The sequence below is a fragment of the Carettochelys insculpta genome, chromosome 3 (assembly GCF_033958435.1).
Source record: "Carettochelys insculpta isolate YL-2023 chromosome 3, ASM3395843v1, whole genome shotgun sequence".
Classification (NCBI taxonomy): Eukaryota; Metazoa; Chordata; order Testudines; family Carettochelyidae; genus Carettochelys; species Carettochelys insculpta.
The window spans coordinates 74,967,412-74,991,786 of record NC_134139.1 but is presented as its reverse complement, the minus strand read 5'-3'; the positions used below and the strand labels follow the sequence as shown (position 1 = coordinate 74,991,786).

At 43.5% G+C, this 24,375-nt stretch overlaps 1 protein-coding gene across 2 annotated transcripts in view; it reads left to right on the top strand.

Moving 5' to 3' along the window:
- GGPS1 (geranylgeranyl diphosphate synthase 1) overlaps positions 1–24,375 on the top strand; it is a 51,979-nt gene that overhangs the window by 13,912 nt on the left and 13,692 nt on the right. For both annotated transcript variants that reach the window (XM_074990130.1, XM_074990131.1), the window contains exon 2: positions 3,473–3,563. In XM_074990130.1, coding sequence (XP_074846231.1) covers positions 3,494–3,563 — 70 coding nt within the window. In that variant the 5' untranslated portion in view covers positions 3,473–3,493. The remainder of the gene's footprint in view (positions 1–3,472; positions 3,564–24,375) is intronic.

Below are 24,375 nucleotides of genomic sequence, written 5' to 3'. Positions count from 1 at the left end.
ACTCACTGAGATGCTTATTTGGATTTTAGATATAATCATGCTCACTTGTACCAAAGCTACCATTAATTTAGTTCTGTAACCAGTTTCCCTTTCTCTGTTCAGACAGGACCTAATTAAAGAATTTCCTTGTGCTGACTTCTGCACATTTGGAATTAGGAAATCATCTCTGTGTAGACATTCCAATCATGGTTTAATATGGAAACTGAGACTTCTAGCATATGTCAGCCAAATTGAAGTCCCGTGTGAGCATGTACTTTTTTTCATGCCATATATAAATAAATAATTTTTCATTCCTTATTATATATAGGTTTATAAAGAGCTGGTCATCCTATTCCCTAATGTGATTTGGTGGTCTGCGCAAGACATCAGCTATTACCCAATCTTGTGCTTTCTGTTAGGGCTTTGATCCACAAGCATTAAAGATCATTGTCTGAATTATATGTGAATCAGAAACAGGTTTGCCGTCTTTTTCATAGTGCCACCCCTTCTCTCCTTTTTTCCTTTCCATCCTTCTTAAACATATTGTAACAGTTTGCATGACTGGAGTGTTAAAATGATCCCATCAGACTTCAGTAATACTGATTAGATTGAATTTGTGCTCATAAATGAACAATTCCAGATCCAAATGAGAAGACTGTTAATTCCAGTAGGGTTAGTTTTAGTCCTAAGTAATGTGGTTTTTTTTATTAGCATAAGTGAAATATTTAACTTGAGAAAATGTGAAGCTCACTAAAACTAAGCCCTGAAGAATGGCACTAGAGTGCAGTCAAAAGGGTAAGTCACTGCCTGCACTGTGTCATTTTTATCAGAATACATGACAATATGTGATCTATTGATACTATTTGCTCACTTGACCAGCTTGTTGATCCTAGTCTGAACACCCACAGAAGCATCTGGAAACAAGAGGTAATGGCATGTTTCCGTCAACCACAAGTGACTTAGAGCTGGAGTAGCCAAATGGGAAGGTGGCAAGGTGGAAATGACTTTTCCTCAGGGCGCATGCAGTACAAGCAGCTGCTGGTTCTCAGGCTCATCCATCTCATTAAAAATGTTGAAATATGTTACTGTTTTTATGTGTGTAGTCACATTTATATATTGACTAAAAGCTTTTTACATTCTACATATTTTCTTACATATGCCAAAAAGGTTTTTATTCAAACATAACTGAAATTGAAATTTGTTTGATTTGAATTACATTAGACAGGTGGGGTGAGTGTGTGTGCGCATGCACTGCTAATTGCAGGAATGAAAAGCAGGGCACTATGTAAATAGTTTGCTCACCCCTGACTTACAGCAGTATGGGAAACTGTCTGAGCTAATGACCTTTTGTTGTGAAAGGAATCAGGATTAGGCATGTATGCGTCAGTTTAAACTCGTGTGAGTAGGAATTTGAGTATCTTCTCACAATTTGAGATGTTTGTAAGGCATCAAACTTGATTTGGTCTTAATCTGTGTTGAAGAGAGGGTAAACCTATGTGTTCATTTTTGAAGAACTCCATATTGAAAAATCATTTTATTTCTAGAATTCTCGTTTTTGCAATAACTACCAAATATGCATACTATAAGCATGTTTACGTAACTAACTGCATATCGTGTAGCTCTGGGAAGCATTTGGGGAAAATGTCAAACTCCAAATTCTTATTCCATGAAATGAAGACTTGAGAATCTTAGCTTTTGGCTCTATGCTTCTTACAGAAAAAGCATGTGTTCAATAGCCATTTTAATAGAGCTTTTTGAGAATATGATATAGCATCTTAAATGCAATTCATAGGATTGTTTCTTGCCTTTCTGAGATCTCCCTTTTTTCTTTCTCTATTTCTTTACCCAAGTATATCCTTATTTTGCAGCAGATTTTTATGTCCTTATTTTGCAAGTAGCTCCAGTGAATTTGGGTTTTATTAGTGGCGGTGCAAGGTACTCTGTTTAGTGCAAGGAATAGTGTTGCAGTCTGGATTGCCCATCAATTAACACTTTAAGTTAATTTGTGTTTGTTGTAGTAAGTCTTTCTTGGGGAGGGGAAGATAACTGTTACAAGTGTCATCTAGAAAGTCAGTCTGGAAATAGTAAACTCACATTTTAGCAAAATTTTGATCAGACTTTCCTTAATATGCCTATTTTTAAAATGAGTGCATTACATTTATAAATGTATCAGAGAGCCTTTTGGCTGGCAGACGAAGACATTCTTCAGTTTGTTGCCGGAGCAAAACGCTCATTGTAAGAAGCTTTTAAACAGAGAAGGGGTGCTGCTGAAGTAAAATGTAACTTCATGCTACCACTGCAGCTCCAGTCTTTAAATGTCATTAAAATCATTGAGTTTTGAGTTGCTGCATCTGCAGTGCAGCAAAAAAGGTTAGAGGTGAGAGGAAGGAAAATGGATTACAGAAGGAAGTCTGAAAAAAGTCACAGAAATGGAGAGCCAGAGAAGAGACATCAACTGAGAAATAAACATTAGAAAACAAATAAGCCATGCAAGCGAATGAATCCAGATGGACAGAGAACTTGAAACACAAATGGAATACCATAGTAGAAAAATAAAGATAAAGGGAACCAGACACTTCAACTCATCTAAAAGAATAGGACATAGCAGGACATAATGGTATGAATTTTAAAACAAATCTGAAAGAAAGTCAAATCTTGAACATTTTGATATTAAAATATACTTCAAATTCAGGTTTTTATTTTAATCATAAACATGCACTAAATATGTACCGTGTGTTTTGGTCCTGGACATAAACTCATGTTTAAAATTTGAATTATTCTGACTTTAAATTTAGGAATGAGCTACATAAAGGTTCTTGACTAAAGTGTGGGATTCTATTCGCTAACTTTTTTAAATACCCATGTTCCACAATGTCTAAAATGTCTGAAGACCTAGACAGCAAAGCCAGACTCTAAAATTTATGATGACTTTCAATTTAAATGGTTCTTTCTTTGCTTTCTTAAAAATCAAAACAAAATTACCCTGTTATTAAAATGTGCTTGTTAAAGTATATAAAGAAACAGCAAGACTTTATTTACTGTAGAACCCTGAGATATGTGCACTCAAGTTGCAACTCTGAATGGCAGGGAGCTGGTGCCTGGCTCCAAGCTACCCTTCACTCCGGGAAACTGGGAGACTGACCAGTGCAGCAGCACCTGGCTCTCAGCTCCACCCTGCTCACAGGAGACAGGAAACTGTCCAGCACAGCTGTGCTGGTCAGTTTCCTGGCTCCCCTGAGTAACACAAAATTTTACTGTACGCCGGGTTGTGCAGGAACGCAACCTTTGCTTAAGTCGGGGTTTATTGTAATGCAAAGCCAGTGATAGTTGGGAAAGATGGCTTTCAGGTAACACTTTCAAGTGGGCTGTTGTCTTCAGTTCCTTGAGTCTGCTTGTCTCTTCCTCTCTATCTTAGAATTAGGGTCTTGTTTCCATTATATATTTTTAAATTCTCTAACTTTGATTTGTGATAAAAGTATATTTTCTTTGACAGAGTGAAACCCTGCTTCTTGAGATGGAGGGAAGAGAAGAAACCTGTGAAAGAATTCTTTTAGAGCCATACAGATACTTACTTCAGCTGCCAGGTAAGTATCATTTTACCATTCTGTTCTGTGTAGCTAACTTTTTTTCCAGTGATTTGTCAAATTCAAAAGAGTAAGTAGAGGACAGTTCTGTCCAGTTTTGATTTGCATAGAATTTGCTTCTGAGCAATAGCATTCTTTTATTCAAAAAGAATAATATTAAAAAAAAAAAACAAAAACCATTAAGACTGGACTAGAAGAAGGCTATGTCCATGTGGTCTGTCCATTTCAGAGAAACTGTTCTTCCCTTCCCCTTACACTGCCTTCCAAGGCATCAATATATTGTCTAATGTAGTGGTTCTCAATCCAGGTTCTACATATGTCAAGAATATGTAGAGGTTCTCCAAGGAGGTACAGCAAACGTTCTTGATATTTGCCAAGTTATAGAACAGATTGCATAAAAACACTAGTAAATTCAGTGCGGACCAAAATTTCAAACTGTTGATACAGTAAACTCTTGAAACGTAATTTCGATTTGCACTTGACTTACATTAATGCAAGTTAAGCACAAATTGAAACTGCCTCCAGCCGCCGGCTCCCCTAGCCGGGGAGCTGGCGGACAGGCAGCTGCTTGCAGCGTGGTTTCTCCCAGCTACCCCTCCCACTTCCCCCAGCCAATGTGCTTTCCCCCCCACCCCCAATTTATGCAAAATTCAATTTACATGGAGGTTGCCCAGGGTTGCTTTCCAGACCAGCAAAGAACCACTCCCTGGGCAACCTCCATGTAAATCAAGGGATTACTGTACCGCTTGGCCAGCAGCAGCAGGGCTGCCATTGACCGTGTTTAAGGAGGGTGAATGCCTTTTATCTAGAATACTTTGACAGTACTGACTGCTGCATCCTTGAAGGAGGTAGGTCAAAGAGTTAGAATGATTAGGGCTATGGGTCTCAAAGTGTGGCGTGCAGCCCCTCTGCAAGTCTGGAAGCCAGAGTACCAGCATGCTACTGCAGCGGGGCGGTACTCCAAAACTTGCGGACCGGATCCTTCAGTGTGCTACCGTTCCCCCTCCCTGTGGTGAAAAAACTGCTCACCAAGAATTTTTCCCCACTGCTTCCATGGGCCAGATTCCAGGGCAGTGAGTGAGAGAGGGGGTTACCGTATGACTAGCTGACTTTGTAGCTGGATGCTGCCTTACAGTCTTAATGCTGGTTTTGCTCCCTTTTGTTATGCTATGAGCTGTTGTGTTTTCTGTGCGACAGTGTGCCACTAGTGTGGCAGGGCAAAGGAGAGTTGGGGTAGAAAGGAGGCAGGAGCACTTGGGATGGGGCAAGAGCCTGGGGGATGAGTGAGGCAGTAGCCCAACATATGGTGTCCCCTTGGCAGCAGCTGGAGATCTTCTGTTAATCAGGCCTTTTTAGACCCCCTCCTCACTGAGTCTCCCAATGCCCATTTCTTTTCCCTGTGCCCTGCCCTCCACCACAGAGCCCTGACCACTTACACACGGAACTCTTGAAGAATCCCATTGCTCCTGCACCTGGAACCCTCAATGAGCCTCTGCATCCAGATTCTTCATTAAGCTGCTTGCACCTAGATTGCCCCACACAGAATGCCCTCATCCCTTACCTGAGTCCCTCTACACTAATCCCTTCCACACACACATCCTGCTGGGCTGAGCCTGCCTGCCTATACCTGGTGTAGAAGGGCTGTGTCTGATTGTTTCTGTAGCATGCCTCACCCTTGTGGTAGAGTGGAGGAGAAGGAAGGTAAATTATCTATAACCTCAGTGCAGCCAGTGGTCTATGCTCCCCCTCCCATGTTGGAGCCTCTGCATTGATTTATTCACAGATAAAACGTACCCATTTTTGCATAATTATTTTTGTCACAGAATTCCTTCAGGAACAGTCATTCATAGGAAAGTGAATCATGAAGTCCACAAGCTTCTCCAGGGAGTGGTTCTTTGCTGGTCTAGAAAGCACTTGAGGCTGGTACTGGTCTCTAATACCTTCCTGGTGGTCATTTGCCTTACCTTTTGAGGAAGTCTAACTTGCTGGCAGCACAAGGGAACCTAGAAACCTTTGCTAGGCTTCATGTTTCAAAAAAGCTTGTTTACAGTTGAAGTCTCCATGAGGAATACTTTTGTTGTAGTCCATAGGTGAGAATCTGTGGCCTGAGGGCCAGACATAGCCTGCAACTTGCCTGGTTCTGTGCCCTGCCCCCCCCCCCCCCCCCCCCCCCCCCCCCCCCAAGGATCTGGGATTCCCCTCCCAGAATTGGGAAGCCCCATGCTGGCACTAAAGCCTCCTTCAGCAAGGCAGGAGGAAGCCCCAAGGCTTGTGGGCCCCAGTCAGGCAAGCTAGGACCTTATCCAGCCCATGGGCTATGCCTGGTTTGGGGAGGAAGCAGAGCGGTATGTTGCCCCTCTACCTTTCCCCTTCCCACCCAGCTGGGGGAACACCAGCACAAGAAAGCACAGATTGGAGGATTTTCCCTACCAGGCTGATTGGCTGGAATCAGGGCCAATAGGAGCAGTGGGGGGCAGTGCTTGGGAGCAGTGGAAGTCATGGAGTCACATGTACCCCTAGGAAACTGCATAGGTAAGCACCCCACTCTCCATCTGCACCCTTCTCCTGCACAGACCTGCTTCCCAGCATCCCTCTTCCACACCTGATCCTTTGGATTTTTTTTTTATCCCACCCCAGAGCTTAGAGGAGCCCACAAAAATCTACCCAGGCCAGGGGTTGGCATCTTGTGGCTCTGTCAGGAGTCACTTGCAGTTCTGGATGCTGCTACCACTGACTGCTCTTGCGGTTCCCTGCCCTGCCACCACTGAAATAATGGAGCTAATTTTAATTGGTTTAATGGTTGGCAGGGGAGTGGGAGGGATCTGGCTATTAAACCAATTAAATTTAATTCCATTATTTCAGCCCGGCAGGGTAGGAAACTGCCTGCTCTGCAGGTGGGGGAATTGAGCAGGAGAGCTGGGGGGAGGGGTGGCTGAGTCTGCCCGAATGGAGCCACACAACCACTCTGAGAAGGCTGGCAGGGGAAGAAGGTGGCCATGGAGCAGCAGCGTGCATAGCTGGAGGAGTTTGTCGGCTGAAGCAAGTTAATCCTGGGGACGGAGGGTGGACTTGAGGACTGAGGCAGGTAAAGCAGAGAGATGAGGGTAGGTTTGGGGCTGAGAGGCTAAGCCTGGGGTTGGGAGTGCAGATTTGGAGTGAGGCCGGAGTTGAGCCTGGAAAGGGGTAACTTAACTTTCTAACTAGTACAAATCATTGCTCTTAAGATAGGGGTGACAAAGCCCAGTTTGATGTTGTTTACTAAGGACTGTCTCCTATTCACATGCATTGTGGCTCTTGAAGTACTGCTTTTGTACCTGAATTTGAAAAAATGGCTCTTCTCACTATTTTGGTTGCAGACGCCTGCCCTACGCTCTGGGGCTGTTGTGTGAAGAGAGTATATCTTTTTCTGCTTCTTAGTTGGGAGCCATTTCAGTGAGGATTTTGGTGGGGGTTGACTTTTTTTTTTTTTTTTTGCTTCTCACTTCTGTGTGACCCCTGACCCGCAAGAGGTTCCTTGCCCCTATTGTGGTCCATGGAGGGTCCAGTGCTATATATAAGCATCATAAGGAATTTGCTGAGTTTTGGAGTGAATTGTTAGACCAACAGCTATTTGTAAGATTACATTGTATGCCATGCATTTGTCGTGTGTTTTTGGAAGTTTACTTTTCATGTAAACACTACCATGTGAGGCTTTTTATTGAAATGTGATAGCCTTATGCTCTGAAGCCCCTTTTACCACTGATTCACCAGTTGAAGTATGAGTAACAGGTTTGTTTGTTTGTTTGTTTTTTCCATGGTTGGCATCAGCTATGGATCCCTGAAACTCCCACTTGCCAGCACTGCCTCTCCCACCCCCCCTGCGCACAAATTTCCTCCAGGCAATTCATAAGTTTGCAATAGTAGAATCATTTCATTTGATTTTACCTCTTGATGCACCATATTACATACATTCCTGGTGTAGTGCTCTATGGGATAAATATTTGTATGAACATCTTGAGTCAATGCGCCCACTTTATAACTTGACTTTCCGTGCAGGGTTCTTGTCAAGTGTGACTTTCTCACCTGTTTCAGATGTTGAAATGGTGTGTTTAATGGTTGCCTTTGGACTTGCAGTTTACTGTAGAAGCACACATTCTTGAAATGCATGCCATGACCGCTAGTATTAGACAGATCTCACCCACAGCTAGAACTTTTCCTGACATCTTCAATTTTTCCCCTGATCCACAATGTATTTCTTCTCTAACCTTCCATGTTCAGTTTGTGGGTGCACTTGTTAAAGGATGTGATGGCCACTAAGCATTTTTTCTAACCATGTCCTTTGCAATCTTATTCTCTAAAGATATGGCGCTTACTCAGTGTTCTCCCAGTGATGATTAAAAATGATCAAGATTAAACATATGGATTTTGAAACTTTCTTGGGATTGTAATCATGTAATGTATGTTTTACATAACTATGTGCTGATTGTGGATAGATTCTGCTTTTTCTGAAATCTTAATCAGTACCTCATTACAGCTCCTGGTTGAATATATAGTAAGCTGATGAAATTCTACCTAATTCACAGGTTAAAGAAATCCTGTAAAGACCATAATCGATTTGTAATCATCCTTTTATGGAAAGAACAGTACAGACTTGGGATAATTTACTTGAAAAGTTGAGCCACTGCTCCTAGTAGATAATACAGAATGTCACTCAGTCAAAGCTTGTGATGTTTTGATGTTTGGGATCTTATAGGCATATCAACCTAGCCAGCTGTTTTGAAACCATAAATTTTGATACACAACTCACCAAAAGACCCCAAAATTGCAATATATCAATACCAATAACTAAGAAATTTGCCGTCCCTCCCACACAAAAGGCAAACCTAAGCAGAAAACTGATGGTTTTTGGAAGAAGTATTCACTACATTTGTGAAACATAAAGAAAAGTACTGTACATTACTCTACTCTACATATAATCCCTGGTTTACTTAAAGGAAATAGTTCTTTAATGAAATATGATGTTGACCCAGACACAAACTCTTATGACTAGCTTATAAAAAGAGAAACCCTTTTAACTGTAGCCATTGTTTATCAAAATGACGATTATAAATAAGAAAGAAGGCCTTAGGTCAGGGTTCAGCAACCTGTGGCTCCGGAACTGCATGCGGCTCTAAAGGAGCTACTTGTGGCTCCCTGAGCTGCTGCTGTTACCTTGGTTTAAGTGGCAGTAACTCCAGAGCTGCTGAGCAGTCAGAGGCAGCAGGGCAGGGAGCCCAGAACTGGAAGTTGGCTGGGCAGGGAGCTGTCCTGTGAGTGAAGAAGTCAGCTGGCAGGAGAGCTGGGGGGGGAGGGGCAGCCGAAGCTGCCCCTGCCAGAGCTGTGCAGCCTCGCAGCCCACTGAAAAAGAGGCGGCGGTGGTGCGGAGCAGCGGGAGGAGGCTGCGGGAATGGTGGAACTATGCAGTGAGGTTAGTTAATCCTGCGGGGGAGGGTTGGAGCTTAGAGGGGCTAAGCCTGGCCCGGGGCAGGGGGCGGTTGGTTTGTGGGGTGGTGTGTAAAGCCTGGGGATTGGGGGTAGATTTGGGGGCTGAGGAAGGTAAAGCCTGGAAATGGGAGTAACTTAACTTTCTAACTGGTACAAATAATTGTCTGTGTGCCTGCACTGTTGTTAAAATGGGGGTGATAAAAAAAAAAAAAGTACGGTTTGATGTTATTTATTGAGCACTTTCTCCTAGTCACATGCATTGCAGCTTTTGAAGGATTAATTTTGTAACTGAAGTTGGAAAAAATGACTCTTCTTGCGATACTGATTGCAGACTCTTCCCTTAAGAGAGAAGCTTCATTTGTGGAGTTTTGTTAAGGAAGTTAATCAACAGGTCAGACATCAATGTAAGAAAAGCAGAAATGTGTAGGTAAACATAGAATCATAGAACACTAGGACTGGAAGGGGCCTCGAGAGGCCATCAAGTCCAGTCCCCTGCCCCGACGTCAGGACCGACCACTATCTACACCATCCTTGATAGACATCTGTCTAATCTGTTCTTAAATATCTCCGGCGAGGGAGATTCCACAACCTCCCTTGGCAGCTTACTCCAGTACTTGACCACCCTGACAGTTAGGAACTTTTTCCTAATGTCCAACCTAAACTTCCCTTGCTGCAGCTTAAGTCCATTGCCTCTTGTTCTCTCCTCAGAGGCCAAGAAGAACAAGTTTTCTCCCTCCTCTTTATGACACCCTTTAAGATATCTGAAAATCGCTATCATGTCCCCCCTCGATCTTCTTTTTTCCAAGCTAAACAAGCCCAATTCTTTCAGCCTTTCTTCATAAGTCATGTTCTCCAGAGGTGAAAGATTTTTTTTTTTTTAACTGATATGATCGAGTAAAAAAAGACTGTAGAAGAATATCAGCCATAACATGATCAGTGTCACTAAGTTTAAAGAAAATAGTAGCAGGACCTATCAATATAGGCTTAGTGATTTCCAAAGGCCAACTTAACTTGTGCTTGTATATAATACCAAGTTTATGACAGCAGTTTAGAGATAAAAGATATGTCGATTGCTGGCTGGAAAAGAATCCTAGACGACAAAGCCAGGGCCATGGGTTGCTGTCTCAGTTAGCAGAAAAATCTGGTTTAAATAGTTGTTTGGGGGGCTTTAGTCTAAAAGACCATTGAAAAATTCTAGGTGGGGATTATTACTCGTTTGTCCAGTTCAAAGTTATGTGAAAGTTGCTGAACTTCTGCAGCTATCCACACATTAGCAGTATATGCCATGATGCTCTAGAGAGCTTTCTGAAGGGAGAGGAAGATAGAGTACGAGGAAACAATCATGAAATGCCAAGCACATGGTGAAATGGAGATTTAAATCTACTCTGAAAGATGATGTGGGAAACACTCAGAAAATAGGGCAAAATGGACATCCAGTTGTTTAGACTAGTACCTGGAAAACTTAATCTTTTGAATAAGATTTTATTCCCTTCTGTGCCCCAACTCATTGATGCAGTCGTGATGATGGGGAGGGAAAAGGAAATGTCTCCAAGGTACTGGATGTTTAAGGTCAGCTTTTTATTTAAGGTATCTGGATTTCTCATATTTGAAAGATTGGTGTCTGGAAAGGTTGTCTTCCTATCCAGAGCTGTTACTTGAGTGTTAGTAATACCAAATAAAATTAGTTGTCTGTGAGTGGTCTGGTTAAAATGAAGTGTTGCCATCAGGGTTTGTACAGCTGTGGTCTGCCTTGCTTTATAATAAGCTCTTTCTACTCTGAAGAGTAGACTGCAATATGCCTTCAGTTATATAAACAGTCTGGTGTCTGTCTTTTCCCAGAGGGACTGACAGAGCAGGATAATACACAATGGATTTTTTTAAAGACCGAAAAAAATATCGTGAATAATTTGAAATGTACAATTACTCCCTTTTCCTTTTGCGCTCTTTCAGATAAATTCCAACTGCCCTATAAAACAACTATTTCAGACCTGTTGCTTTTGTATCTGTATGTTTCCTTTTTAGTGGTGTTTTTTTTGTATTTGATTACTTACCTCCTGGATGAACATGGAATGACATGCTGTTGTGCATACACTTAGTTATGTTAATATGGCTTTTCAGATGCTTTTTATTCCATGTCATTATCCTATAGCAGTTAGCACTTTTTGAAAGAAGGTGAGTGCAGCAAGTAAGTGCGCATAACTAAACTATGCCAATACTTCTGACTTTACTGGCTCTAGAACATCAAGGTAAGAGATGCACTAGTATTTCCTCAAAAAGTGGGTCACAGGAAATCTCTGCAAGAAAAGGGAGAGAAACATGTTTTTTCTAGAGGTGGTGGTTTCTTCCTGAATATAGTGTTTGTTAACCTTACTTTTTGGGTAGCCTAGTCTTAAGAACTCATGTAGGACAAGTGACTTAAAATACAGTAGGTCTTTAATTATAATTTAGTGGTCCACCTAAATTTCATACTAATGCAGAGCTGTTTGATAACAATGCAAACAAAATCAGTTATTGACCAATGTGTTCTGTACGCTTGCTTTTTTTAACTAGAACAGCAAAAGTAGCTGCCTTAACCGGTTAAAATAGCTGTTCTTTTCATAGGCATGTAACTCACTAGTTAGCAAAGTAAACAGTGTTGCTGTGGATTTGGTAGGGTAGGTGTCTTTCAATGTTCCGGTAGTTATTCGTGTTCAGTATTGCCTTTTGAATGGCACGCCCCATAGAATTATTTAAATAACACTTAGTGCAGGGTTGTCTGCTGCTTAAGTGTACATAGCTGTAGGCTGCACTCAGTATCTTGAAACTCAAGACGTGGTGGTTTTGTTTTTTTTTAACTCAGCTGTTGCTTTTTGTTTGTTCTGCACCAAGAAAATTTCCTAGAAAATAAAAGCATCTTGCTCATTTATCAGGAACTGTGAAAACAAACAGCACATAGCTGAAATGGGCTTGTGTGATAAAGTGGGTGTATGGGGATTTGATTCCCTAGCTAAGTTGAGTTTCCCTAGACAGGCTATCAGTGCATAGTGGTAATGAGATGTTTCAGAGTGATTATTTCACATGTAAGTAATGGAAGTCCCTGACTTTTACCACCAGATGACACTTTTTTTGTTCCATGGGAAACGGGACAAATGAGGGAGGAGGGGCCTAGCTGGGTGTGAATTGGAACTGGGCAGTTGGAAAGCAGTCTTCTGTCTGGAGAGAAGCAAAGGAGGGCCCCAGCCCCAGCTTGGGGACCCCCCTCCCCTTGGTGCCTCCTCTCTGCAAAATGGATTGTATTGATTGTTTCTTGTTTCTGTGCTAAGTCTGTTGTATGCTGTGTCCCTGTTGACTAATAATCCTGTTCTACCTGCTGCATAAGTCACGTGACTGCAGATGAAGTGCAGGGCCTGGTGACCCCCACACTCCGTAAGACCTTGTGTGTCCCATTTGCTGTCTGTTACACACCTGTTAAGTTTTTGTATAATGGGAGGCCTTTTCATGTGACTCAGGACCAACTGGAAAATTTGTATTTGCACTTGTGTGTAGCTAATACCTCTCATAAGCTGCATTTGCTAGTATGAGGTGACTCATTTTTTAGGTTGTACTTTGTCTAATGCATTAACATGATTTTAATATTTGATACACAACTTACCAAAGACACAAATTCCAGTATATCCATACTATGTTAAGAGTAATTGTAAGACCTCTGCAGAATGTTTATTAGCAACAGTATAGCAAGGGCCTACTCAACAACAAGCCGCAGGTGTGAACAGTTCACTGAGCCAACGTTGGCACGAGATCCATACATACTGTTCGGTGCAAAACAAAAGGGTAACCTTCTTCAGTCTTGAAGGAAAAAAGAATAGATGCCTGACTTTTAAATCCCGTGTTCATGGACTCCAGCAGATCGCCAATCATTACATCTCAAACTATCTTGGACCACTTCCCACACAATCAGCACTGGCTACTACTGGTATATGTTATCCTCAAATTCCTTGTCGCTGCCAGCATCAGAAGAACAATCAGCAGCATACCAGCAAATTTCAAAAGCTTGGACTCCTTCACTAAGTTGGTTATTGAAGCCTTAAAAAGGAATATTTCACATGGTTACAGGAATTGCTTAATGGTCTTCTGGACTTCAGAGAGCAAAATCCTCCTATGAGTGCTACTGGTGATCTGGAGTTATCCACTGCTTTCCTGGAATTAATAGTCTATAATGCGGTGCCCAACTTTATTAAACAAAAAGGCCGCCTAAGCATATCCTTGTATGGACCAAACAGATTCTGCATCTTTTAAATCAGTAGAGATGACTTCAATTCTTATTTTATATTTTAGGTTTGTCTTGTTTTGTATGTATTTAAATAGATAATACTGCATACAGTAAACCCTCAATATGTGCAATCATGTTGCAGGTGTCTCGGGTTAACGGGACTGCTGCCCCAATAGGAGCAGAAAACTGCTTCTGTCAGCAGCAGCAGCTGCAAGTTAGGCTGCTGTCCCTGACTGTAATGTGGAAACTGCTCCTACTGGGGCAGCAGCCGCTCCTGTCAGGAGTGATTTCCCGGTCTCCAGAGTGGCGGGAAGCTGAGAAACAGGTGGCAACCTGGCAACCACCTCCCTTCCACTTGCAGAGAGGGGGAACTGAGCAGGGCAGCAGCCCTAGTTAGTTTCCTGGCTCCAGGGAGCAGAGGGGAGCTGGGAACCAGGCTGCCCCTGGTTCTCAGCTCCCTGCCACTGGCTGGAGCCAGGAAACTGAACAAGGCTGATTTCCTGTTCAGTTTCCGCTTCCTGCAAGTGGAGGGGAGCCAAGAGCCAGGCTGCTGCCTAATTCCCAGCTCCCAGCCACTTGCAGGACTCGAGGAACTGACCAGCTGCCCCCTGGTTCCTGGCTCTCAGCCACTCTGGGAGCCAGCAAACAGACCAGTGCTGCTGGGCTAGTCAGTTTCCTGGGTCCTAGAAGCCAAGAGGAGCCTGGAACCAGGCATCTCCCCTCAACTTGCACGAAAATTCAAGTTACGCGGGAGTTGCAGAAACACAACCCCTGCGTAGCTCGAGGATTTACTGTATAGGTTGTTTCTATTTACATGATGATTAAATATGACATGTTAAACTTCCTTCTTAATATAGTGCATTCAAATAGTCTGTAGGTCTTCTGAAATGTTCAAATGGGCTGGGTACCACAGTCTGTACAATGACAAGAATGGGAGTTGACAGAGGCCACAGACGTTATAAAATCAAACTGTTAAGTACAGACCCTTCTCTAACGCTTAAGAGAAGTGGTGCCATCACAGGTGCCACATATTCCATGTCCCTGTTAGCACCGTTACCAGTCACCTTCCAAAAAAAAGTCAGTTTTCAGTGATTTCTGAAAAAATGAGATGAAAAAGAAAAACCTCTCGTAGAATATGATGCACACAGTGGTGCCCTCTTAAGTTTCTGCCAGTCCTTCACATGGACTGAGATTTAATGCTGTCCTGTGTGCTAGCAGATCAGTAAAAAAACAGATGGCGTTGATGGTATCCTCTGACTTCCTTCAAGTTTTGGGCTGATGGCACCATTACTGTAGTAATCGACAAATTCCCAACAGCTTGTAGACAAGTATAAAATTGTAAGACTGGACTTTGAGAGGTCAGCTACTAGTCATCGGCATTCATGGCAGGATTAACTGTTACTTAACCAGGGGCGTGCAAAGTGGAGGGCATGCCCCAGGAGACTGCAGCTGCCATGCAAAGCCAACCCTTCTGCCTCTTAAATCATGCATCTTCCTCCTCTCCTGATATAATAAGGATCCGTAAAGTAAGAAGGTTGGGGCAGGGGGGAGTTTGGGGTGGAAATAAGCAAATGTGTTTGACGAAGGAGGTAAAGGTTAGAGGACCTGAGGTGTAACTATCAACCCTCTGATCTATCAGAGAAGATGACATCTGTCTTGACAGAAAGCAGCATTTAGTCTTACAGGCGCAGGAGGCCGAGCAACCTCAGTTTGTACTGCCCTCCAATGGAAGAAAACTGGAAGCATGTAACCTCCAGGAAGAGAGAACCAATTAAGATATCTGCAGTTCCTGTGGAGGTAAGCAACTGCTTTCAGGCTCTTGGCACAGTGATATGATGGAGAATGCAGTGGCCAAGATCTGTCAGGGAAGGGATCAGAAGAAGACCCTACTGACTGGAAGGCATGGGTTATGTAGTCCTAGGGCTGGCAGTTCTATGACCACCATCCCCAAGAGAAGATGGGTTGTGGTGGTTGGGAGCTCCCCCCTAAAAGAGATAGTCATCCATCTGCTGTCCAGACCTGGAATCTTGAGAAGTTTGCTGCTTACCAAGAGCTAGAGTACAGGATGTGACAGACTTCCAGAAGTCCTCAAACCTGTGGATTATTACCCCTTCCTGCTTTGTCATGTAGGAACTAATGACACAGCAAAGAATGACCCTGAGCAGATCATGGCAGATTATGTAACTCTGGGAAGGAAGTTGAAGGACTATGGAGTGCAAGTGGTGTTCTCGTCCATCCTCCCTGTTGAAGGAGAAGGGTCCAGGTAGAGATTGTCGAATCGTGGAAGTAAATGCGTGGTTGCACAGATAGTGTCAGAGAGGGGGATTGGGTTTCTTTGACCATGGGATTCTGTTTTAAGAAGGATTGCTTGGAAGCAATGGGATCCACCTAATGAAGAGAGGAAAGTGTGTCTTTGCTGGCAGGTTTGCAAACTTAGTGAGGAGGGCTTTAAACTAGGTTCATTGGGATATGGCGACACAAGCACTGAGGTAAGTGAGGAAGGAAGAGCAAAAGAGGACTCTTCATTCAAAAGGAGAAAGTAGGCCAATCAGCTAACTATCTAAGGTTTGTACACAAATGCAAGAATCCTGGGAAACAGGAAGAATTAGAGGCCCTGACACAGTCCAAGTATGAGGTGATGGGAATAACGGAGACTTCGTGGGGTGACTCACATTACGAGCACTGTCATGGAAGGGTATAAACTGTTCAGGAAGGACAGGCAGGGGAGAAGAGGAGGAGGAGCAGCAGCAATGTATGTGAGGGAGCAGTATGATCGCTGAGAGCTCCAGTATAGGGAGAAAGAAAAGCCCATTGAGAGTCTTTGGATTAAGCTTAGAGGGGGAAGCAGCAGAGGTGATGTTGTGTTTGGTGTTTGTTTGCTATAGGCCGCCAGATCAGGTAGATGAGAGAGAGAGAGAGAGAGAGGTGAGGATTTCTTCAATTAAGAGACGCTTTTAAATCACGGACTCTGGGTCTCATGGGAGATTTTAATCGCCCAGACATTTGTTGGGAGACTAATACAGCAGCACACAGACAATCCTGGAAGCTTTTGGAGAATGTTGGGGGTAACTTCCTGGTACAAGTGCTGAAGGAACTGACCGGGGGCATGTGCAGCTTCACCTGTTGCTCCCAAACAGGGAAGAACGAGTGGGCGAAATAGAAGTGGGTGGCAACCTGGACTACAGTGATCATGAGATGGTAGATTTCAGGATCCTAACAAAAGGAAGAGAGAACTGATGGTCAGGATCTCCTAGGAACCTAATATGAAGGGAAAGGACTTCAGGCTAACTGGCAGTATTTTACAGAAGCCTTATTGAAGTCACAGGAACAAACCATCCCAATGCACAGTAAGAAAGCAAATATGGTAAACAACCAGCTTTGCTTACAAGGGAAATCCTTGATGACCTTAAACTCAAAAATGATGTATATAAGAAGTGAAAACTTGGACAGATGACTGAGTACACCCCACTCCCTCCAGCCATTTATTTATAGTCAGGAAAGCAAACACACAGTTGGAATTGCAGCTAGCAAGGAATGTGAAGGGCAGCAAGGAGGATTTCTACAGGCATGTTAAAATTAAGAGGGTTATCAGGGAGCAAGTGGGGCCATTACTGGATGAGGGAGCTAACCTGGTGACAGAGGTTGAAGTACTTAGTGCTTTTTTTGCCTCAGTCTGCATGGACAAAGTCAGCTTCTAGACTGTGTGGCAGTAGGCAGTGCAGTATGGGAAGAAGCTGGGCAGCCCTTGGTGGGGAAAGAACAGGTTAACGGCTGTTTAGGAAAGCTAGACATACACAGATCCCTGGGTCTGGATTTAATGCATCAAGGGTACTGAGGGAATTGGCAGATGTTATTGCAGAGCCTTTGGCTATTATCTTTGAAAACTTGTAGAGATCAAGAGAAGTCCAAGAAAAAGACAAATGTGATACCCATCTTTAAAAAAGGAAAGAACGACAATTCATAGAACTATAGACGGGTCAGGCTTACCTCAGCCCCTGGAAAAATCATGGAGGGTATCCTCAAGGAATCTATTCTGAAGCACGTGGAAGAGGGGAAAGTGATCAAGAGTGGACAACATGGATTCACCAAGGGCAAGTCACGTCTGACCAATCTGGTTAGCTTCTAAGATGAAGTAACTGGCTCTGTGGACATGGGGAAATCAATGGATGTGATATACCTTGACTATAGCAAAGCTGCTCATACAGTCTCCCACAACATTCTTGCTCATAAGGTAAGTATGGACTGGATAAATGAACTGTAAGATGGGTAGAATAGAATGTTGGCTGGATGGTTGGGCCCAATGGGTAGTGATCAATGGCTCAGTATCTGGTTGGTAGTCAGTCTCAAGTGGGGTGCCCCAAGGATTGGTTCTAGGGCTGGTATTCCACATCTTTATTAATGATCTGGATGAGGGGATGGATTGCACCCTCAGCAAATTTGTGGATGACACTAAGCTAGGGAGAGAGGTAGCTATTTTGGAAGGTAGGTATAGGGTCTAGAATGACCTAGACTAATTAGAGGATTGGGTCAAAAGAAATCTGTTGAGGTTCCATAAAGAGAGGTGCAGAATTCTGCAGTTCAGACGGAAGAATTCCAAGTATTGTTACAGGCTGGGGACCGACTGGCTAAGTATCAGTGCCACAGAAAAGGATCTGGGAATTATGGTGGATGAGAGGCTGGATATGAGTCAGCAGTGTGCCCTTGTAGCCAGGAAAGCTAATGGCATATTGGGGTACATTAGGAGAAATAGATCCGGATAAATTAGTATTCTCCTCTTTTCAGCACTGGTAAGACTTCATCTGTAATATTGTGTCCGTTTCTCGGACCCTTAATATAGAAAGGATGTGGATGGATTGGAGCGGGTCTAGTGGAGGGCATTGAAAATGATTAGGGGCCTGGAACTCGTGACCTACAAGGAGAGGCTAAGGGACTTGGGTTTATTTACTTTGTGGAAGAGAGTATTGAGGGGCGATTTGATAGCAGCCTTCAACTTCCTAAAAGAGGGGGGAATCTAAAGAGGATGGAAAGAGGCTATTCTCAGTAGTGATGGGTGGCAGAACAAGGACCAGCGATCTGAAGTTACAGGGGGAGAGGTGTAGGTTGGATATTAGGAAAAATCTATTTCACCCAGGAGAGTGATGAAGCACTGGAACGCGTTACCAAGATAGGTAGTAGAACCTCTGTCCCTAGCGGTTTTTAAGTCCCGGTTTGACAAAGTCCTGGTTTGGATGATTTAGATGGGGTTGATACTACTTCAGTCAGGGGACTGGACTAGATGACTTTCTACGGTCCCTTACAGCCCTTTGATTGTAAGGAGAGAGAAAACAAACATCCCCTGAATTGACTGCTGGAAAAGGAGAGTGGCGCTGTTTCTCTCTCTTTCCAGCTGCTGCTGTGTTTGTAGATCCAGGTCTAGTGGGCTGTTTTCCCTCAACCCCCCCACCCCCCTCTCTGTGATGCCTATCTAAGCAGCTGCTTTCTTCTCTGGAGCCTTGGCAAAGGAGCAAGTTTGTGATCTGTCTCCGGCACGCTGCCTGTTCCGTGCCTGCAATTTGGGGAGGGAATGGGGACAGAGATTGAGAGCATCCAGCCATCCCCAAAGCTTCCCAGCAGCCAGAATGGCACCAAATGAACAGCTTGCACCAGCTGAGTGCCCAGGCTTCTTAAATGCCTTCCCAGCACAGCCTCTTTGCTTTTCCGCAGGCATGTGGCCCAGCTTCCTTTTTTTCCATCATTAAGGATTCTGCTTCTCCCCTTCCCGCCCCCCCCCCCCCCCCAACCTCAATTATTTTTGCAGACCGGGAGCCAGTTCTAAGCATTGCAGACAGCTGAGCAAGTCCCGTGGTACCTGCTGACTTGCAATGTTCTCTAGGCTGTTTACAAATCTGAAATGAGACATTGCAACTGGTGAATCTGGGAGCCAAGATCTTCATTTGGAGCCCCAGTCTCAGGGGTGTTGGAACAACTTTTATAATGGGGCTGTTCAGAGCTTTTGAACCCAATTGGAAATCTGGTGTATAACGGAAATCACTGCAAGCCCCAGGAGGTGCAGAGCATCCCACACCTATCCCTGTCCTGGGTTTTTACTCTTTATCTTGGCACCAGGCAAACTGCCCTGAGACATAGGTCTCCTGTGGGGGAAAAAAAGGTTATACATCCAGTATTGATCAAAACTTAGAACTTCAGTATGTCCAAAGTGCTGTGCTCAACACTGATTAACTTTGTACATTCTCCTTTTTAATTAGGGCCCTGATTAACATGCCTTAACTTCAGCCTGGCATTGCCAGTTCTACTGACTTCATTGCATGTCTCATATGTCGTGTTTTCCTCAAAAGCCGAGCTCCTGGAGTCAGGGAGTTCATGAGATTCTCAACTTTTTTTCAAGAACATTTTCAGACCTCACAGTTGCCAAGAAAAACCTTGCGGTGTGAATTGAGTGCACACGAAAGGCTGGAAGGACAGAGAACTATTAGAACATAATGGCCATACTGGGTCAGACCAAAGGTCCATCCAGCCCAGTATCCCGTCTGCCAACAGTGGCCAATGCCAGGTGCCCCAGAGAAGGAGAACAGAAGACAATGATCAAGTGATTTATCTCCTGCCCTTGTACTGAAGGCTAGGGCACTATACTTTACCCCTGGCTAATAGCCATTTATGGACCTAACCTGCAAAAATTTATCGAGCTCTTTCTTTAAACCCTAATAGAGTCCTGGCCTTCACAGCCTCCTCCGGCAAGGAGTTCCACAGGTTGACTGTGCGCTGTGTGAAGAAAAATTTCCTTTTATTAGTTTTGAACCTACTACCCATCAATTTCATTTGGTGTCCCCTAGTTCTTGTATTATGGGAAAAGGTAAATAATTTTTCTATATTCACTTTCTCCACACCATTCATGATTTTATATACCTCTATCATATCGCCCCTCAATCGCCTCTTTTCCAGACTGAAAAGTCCCAGTGTCTCTAGCCTCTCCCCATATGGGACCCGTTCCAAACCCCTAATCATCTTAGTTGCCCTTTTCTGAACCTTTTCTAATGCCAATATATCTTTTTTTGAGGTGAGGAGACCACATCTGCACACAGTACTCAAGATGTGGGCGTACCATAGTTTTTATAGAGGGGAAGTATGATATCTTTTGTCTATTATCTATCCCTTTTTTAATAATTCCTAACATTCTATTTGCTTTACTAACTGCCGCTGCACACTGCGTGGATGTCTTTAGAGAACTATCCACTATAACTCCAAGATCCCTTTTCTGATCTGTCGTAGCTAAATTTGACCCCATCATGTTGTACGTATAATTTGGGTTGTTTTCCAATGTGCATTACCTTACACTTACCCACATTTATTCATTAGTTTGAGGGGTAGCCATGTTAGTCTGTGCCTACAAGAACAAGGAGTCCCATGGCACCTTAATGCAGGGATGTACAAATTGGTGGTCATGCCTGCTTTGGGACGTGTTGCATCACTTCCAAGAGACCAGCTGGAAGCTGGGGCCACGGTGTGATTAGCTCCCCCAGCAGCTTCTGCTGCCACTGTTGCCAAGGGAGAACGTTGGCGCTCACTCCTGGAGCGGCTGTGGGAAGGTTGCTTGCTAATTGGAAGGATGAAAAGAAGGGCCTGCCTTTTTTTTTTTTTTTTTTTTTCCTTCTCGCCCCTGGTCTAGACCATGCCTGACCAGTGTTTGTCTAACTTGCTCTTAAAAAATATCCGGTGATAGCTTCCACAACTTTCCTAGGCAATCTTATTCCAGTGGCTAACCACCTTGCCAGGTTAGATATTAGGAAAAAACTTCCTAAACCAATCTTGCTGCAATTTAAGCCCAATGTTGCTTTTCCTATCCTCCGAGGTTAAGGAGAACAATTTTTCTTCTTTCTTTTAACAACACGTGTGTACTTGAGAGTTGGTATCATGGCCCTTCTTAGTTGTCTTTACTCCAGACCAAATAAAACAGGTTTTTTCAATCTTTTCAGGTCATGCCTTCTAGACCTTTAATCGTTTTTGTTGCTCTTCTCTGACTGTCTCATATTTTTTCATATCTTTGCTGAAATGTGGCTCCCACACTATTCCAGCTAAGACCTAGTCAGCATGGAGTAAAACAGAAGAATTATTTTTCATGTCTTGCTTACAATACATCTGATGATATATTCCAGAATATTTGGGGGGTTTTCACATATTACACTCATACTCACTTAGCTTCTGATCCACTATGACCCTTCAAATCGCTTTCTGCAGTACTCTTTCCAGTCATTTCCCATTTTGAAGATATGCATCTGATTTCTCCTTCCTAAATGGAGTACAATTGCATTAGCCCTGACTTAATTTCAACCTCTATACTTCAGTTTGATATTGTCTGCAAACGTTGAGTCTACATCCGGTCTTCATCCAAGTCACTGATGAAGCTATTGAAAAGAAACAGGCCCAGAAATGGCCCCTGAAGGATTCCACTCAATGTAGTGTTCTGGCTTGACTCAACCACTAATAACCACTCTGGGAATGTTTTTCCAGCCAGCTGTGCACTAACCGAGATGCAACCAACCTGCAGCTCTTTAATTACATTTGGCTCTTCGAGCCATTAAATGCAGCTCCTCTTTGGAGCCGTGTGTGGCGAATGCTGTCTGCCACTCTGTGCACTCGTCCCAGCGCTTGATGGGAGAAGTGCATGGCAGCAGCAGTGGCGGTGGCTCTGAGTCACTAGCATTGAATGTGGGGGGGCTCAGGGTGCCTGGCTCTGAGGGATGGGAGGGCATTGAGTTAGAGCAGTGGGCTGGGCTGGGGTTGCCTGGCTCTGAGGGAGGGGGAAGGCATTCATTTGTGAGAAGGCATTGAGTAGGGGGGAGGGAGGGCATTGAGCCGTGTACTCTATTTTCTCTCTCTAGATACATATATAATACATGGCTCTTGGTCCCTAACTGGTTGTAACCTTTATATTAGTTGTATTTCCCTAGCTCTTAAGATCATGTGAGACCCTTTCAAAAGCCTTACTAATAGCAAGATGTGCTACATCTACTGCTTCCACCTATCCACAAGGCTTGTTGTTCTGTCAAAGCTATGTTGTTGGTTTTTTACTTTTTCTAGATGAAACCATGTGTGTTTGTAAACTGCTTAATAATTTTCTCCATTATCTTTCTGGGTACTGAAGTTAAGCTGACTAATTGATAATTCCCTAGGTTGCCATTATTTCCCTTTTTTATAGCTAGGCAGTGCATTTGTTGTTTTCTAGTCCTTTGGAATCTCTTTTGTCTTCCATGACTTTTCAAAGATAATCACTGATGGCTCACATCTCCTCAGTCAACTCCCTTATGTATTTTGGGATATATTTAATCAGGCCTGATTTCACCTGGTCTAAATTTCAGCTTGTTCTTTGTGTATTTTAGGGTCTGTTTTCTACTTCGTATTCACTGGTGTTCCTTGTTAGATGTTCAGTCACTTCTAATCTTTTGGTGAAAGTTGAGACAGTCATTTAGCACTACTGCTATTTCAACCCCCTGCCATTCCTGTTGAGTAAAAGTCCTGTACTGTCCTTAGTCTTCCTGTTCCTTCTAATGTATTTGTAGAATGCTTTCATGCTACCCTTTGTCTCTAGCTAGTTTGATCTCGTTTTGTGCCTCCACCTGCCTAATTTTGTCCCCACGCTTGTTGTTGTGTGTGTATTCATCCTTTATATTTTTGACCTAGTTTCCATTCTTTATAGGACTTTTTAGATCACCCATTATCTCCTGGTGTAATCTCTTATCATGCTTCCTCTCTTTCCTACACTGTGGGATAGTTTGCTTTTGTTATTTTAATGTTTGTGAGAAACTCCCAACTCTCTCAAACTGTTTTGCCCTGTAGACTTGCTTTCTATATGATCTCACGCACCATATCCCTAAGTCTGCCTTTTTGAAATTTTATCTCTATTGGCCTTTTTTTTTTCCTTCCTACCATTTCTTAGAATCATGAACTTTGCCACTTCATGATCACTTTCAACCCAGCTGCCTTCCACTGTCAAATTTTCAACCAGTTCCTCCCTGTTTTGTCAAAAAACAGTCTAGAACAACTTTATAAAATAAAAAATTGCTTTACCTACATTCCAAGAACTTGTATAGTCTGTTCCCTGCTGTTTTATTTTCCCTAACCGATGTCTGAGTAGTTTAAAGTCCTCTATAAACATCAAGGTCATGGGCAAACATAGAAAGCTCCCTAAAGACTGATAGCTACCTATCTAAGTATGTTGTATGGAGGAGAGAGAAATTTACTGGGGTGGGCAGTCCTGGGTAGCCAGACTTCTCTTCAGAGAACCATCATTCCCACCCACCCCCACTGCCCTTTCCCCTAGAAGGGATATGTTTTTTGGAGTTGGGAAAAGCTGTTATGCTAGTTGTTTGCACTGGTTACACATTGAGGCCAGCTTCCACCAGTAACTTAAAACAGCTGCAATTTGTCATCTGCCTGTGACCCTGTCTGGCATAATGGGCTACTGCTACTACCTCTTCAGTGCAACCAGATGTTCTCCTTCGAGTGTTCCCTGCAGGTGCTCCACATAGGTGTCGGCATGTGCCTGCACTGCGGATTGGAAGGAACGATTTACAGGGCAGTGTCTCCCCCCACCCCCGTGTCCCGCGTGTGCACAGGAGCAGCCAGTGAGGTCACCATGCTGAGGAGAGAGCGCGTGGCACAACACTCCTCTTTTCTGACTGAAAAGTCAGATCTTTGTTCAGTCTCCCTCCTTTCTCTTATTTCTGATATTTTATTCAATTTCTGTTCACTTTTTACCTCAAAAAACAATTTTTTTTTTTCTTTTAGTCCGGCAGCAGCTCTCTTCCCCTCTCAGAAACTGCTTTTCTGTTAGAGAGAGCTACCCTTTTTTCTCCACGCCAAATTCTGCAAGGGACTGTGATGCCTGTGGAGGTACTATGCCCTTGTCTAATGGGTACACCTCATGCCTAGAATGCTTGGGTGAATCCCATAGCATTTCTGTGTGTCCCCATTTGCCAGGGTATGCCAGCAAGGGCACAGAAAACAAGAAGCGCGTGTGAAAGTGCTACTTTGGCAAAAGTCCCTCTCTTCTAGGGGCACATCATATGACACATGGGTGCAGCAAAAGCCCTCAGGGTAGGTACG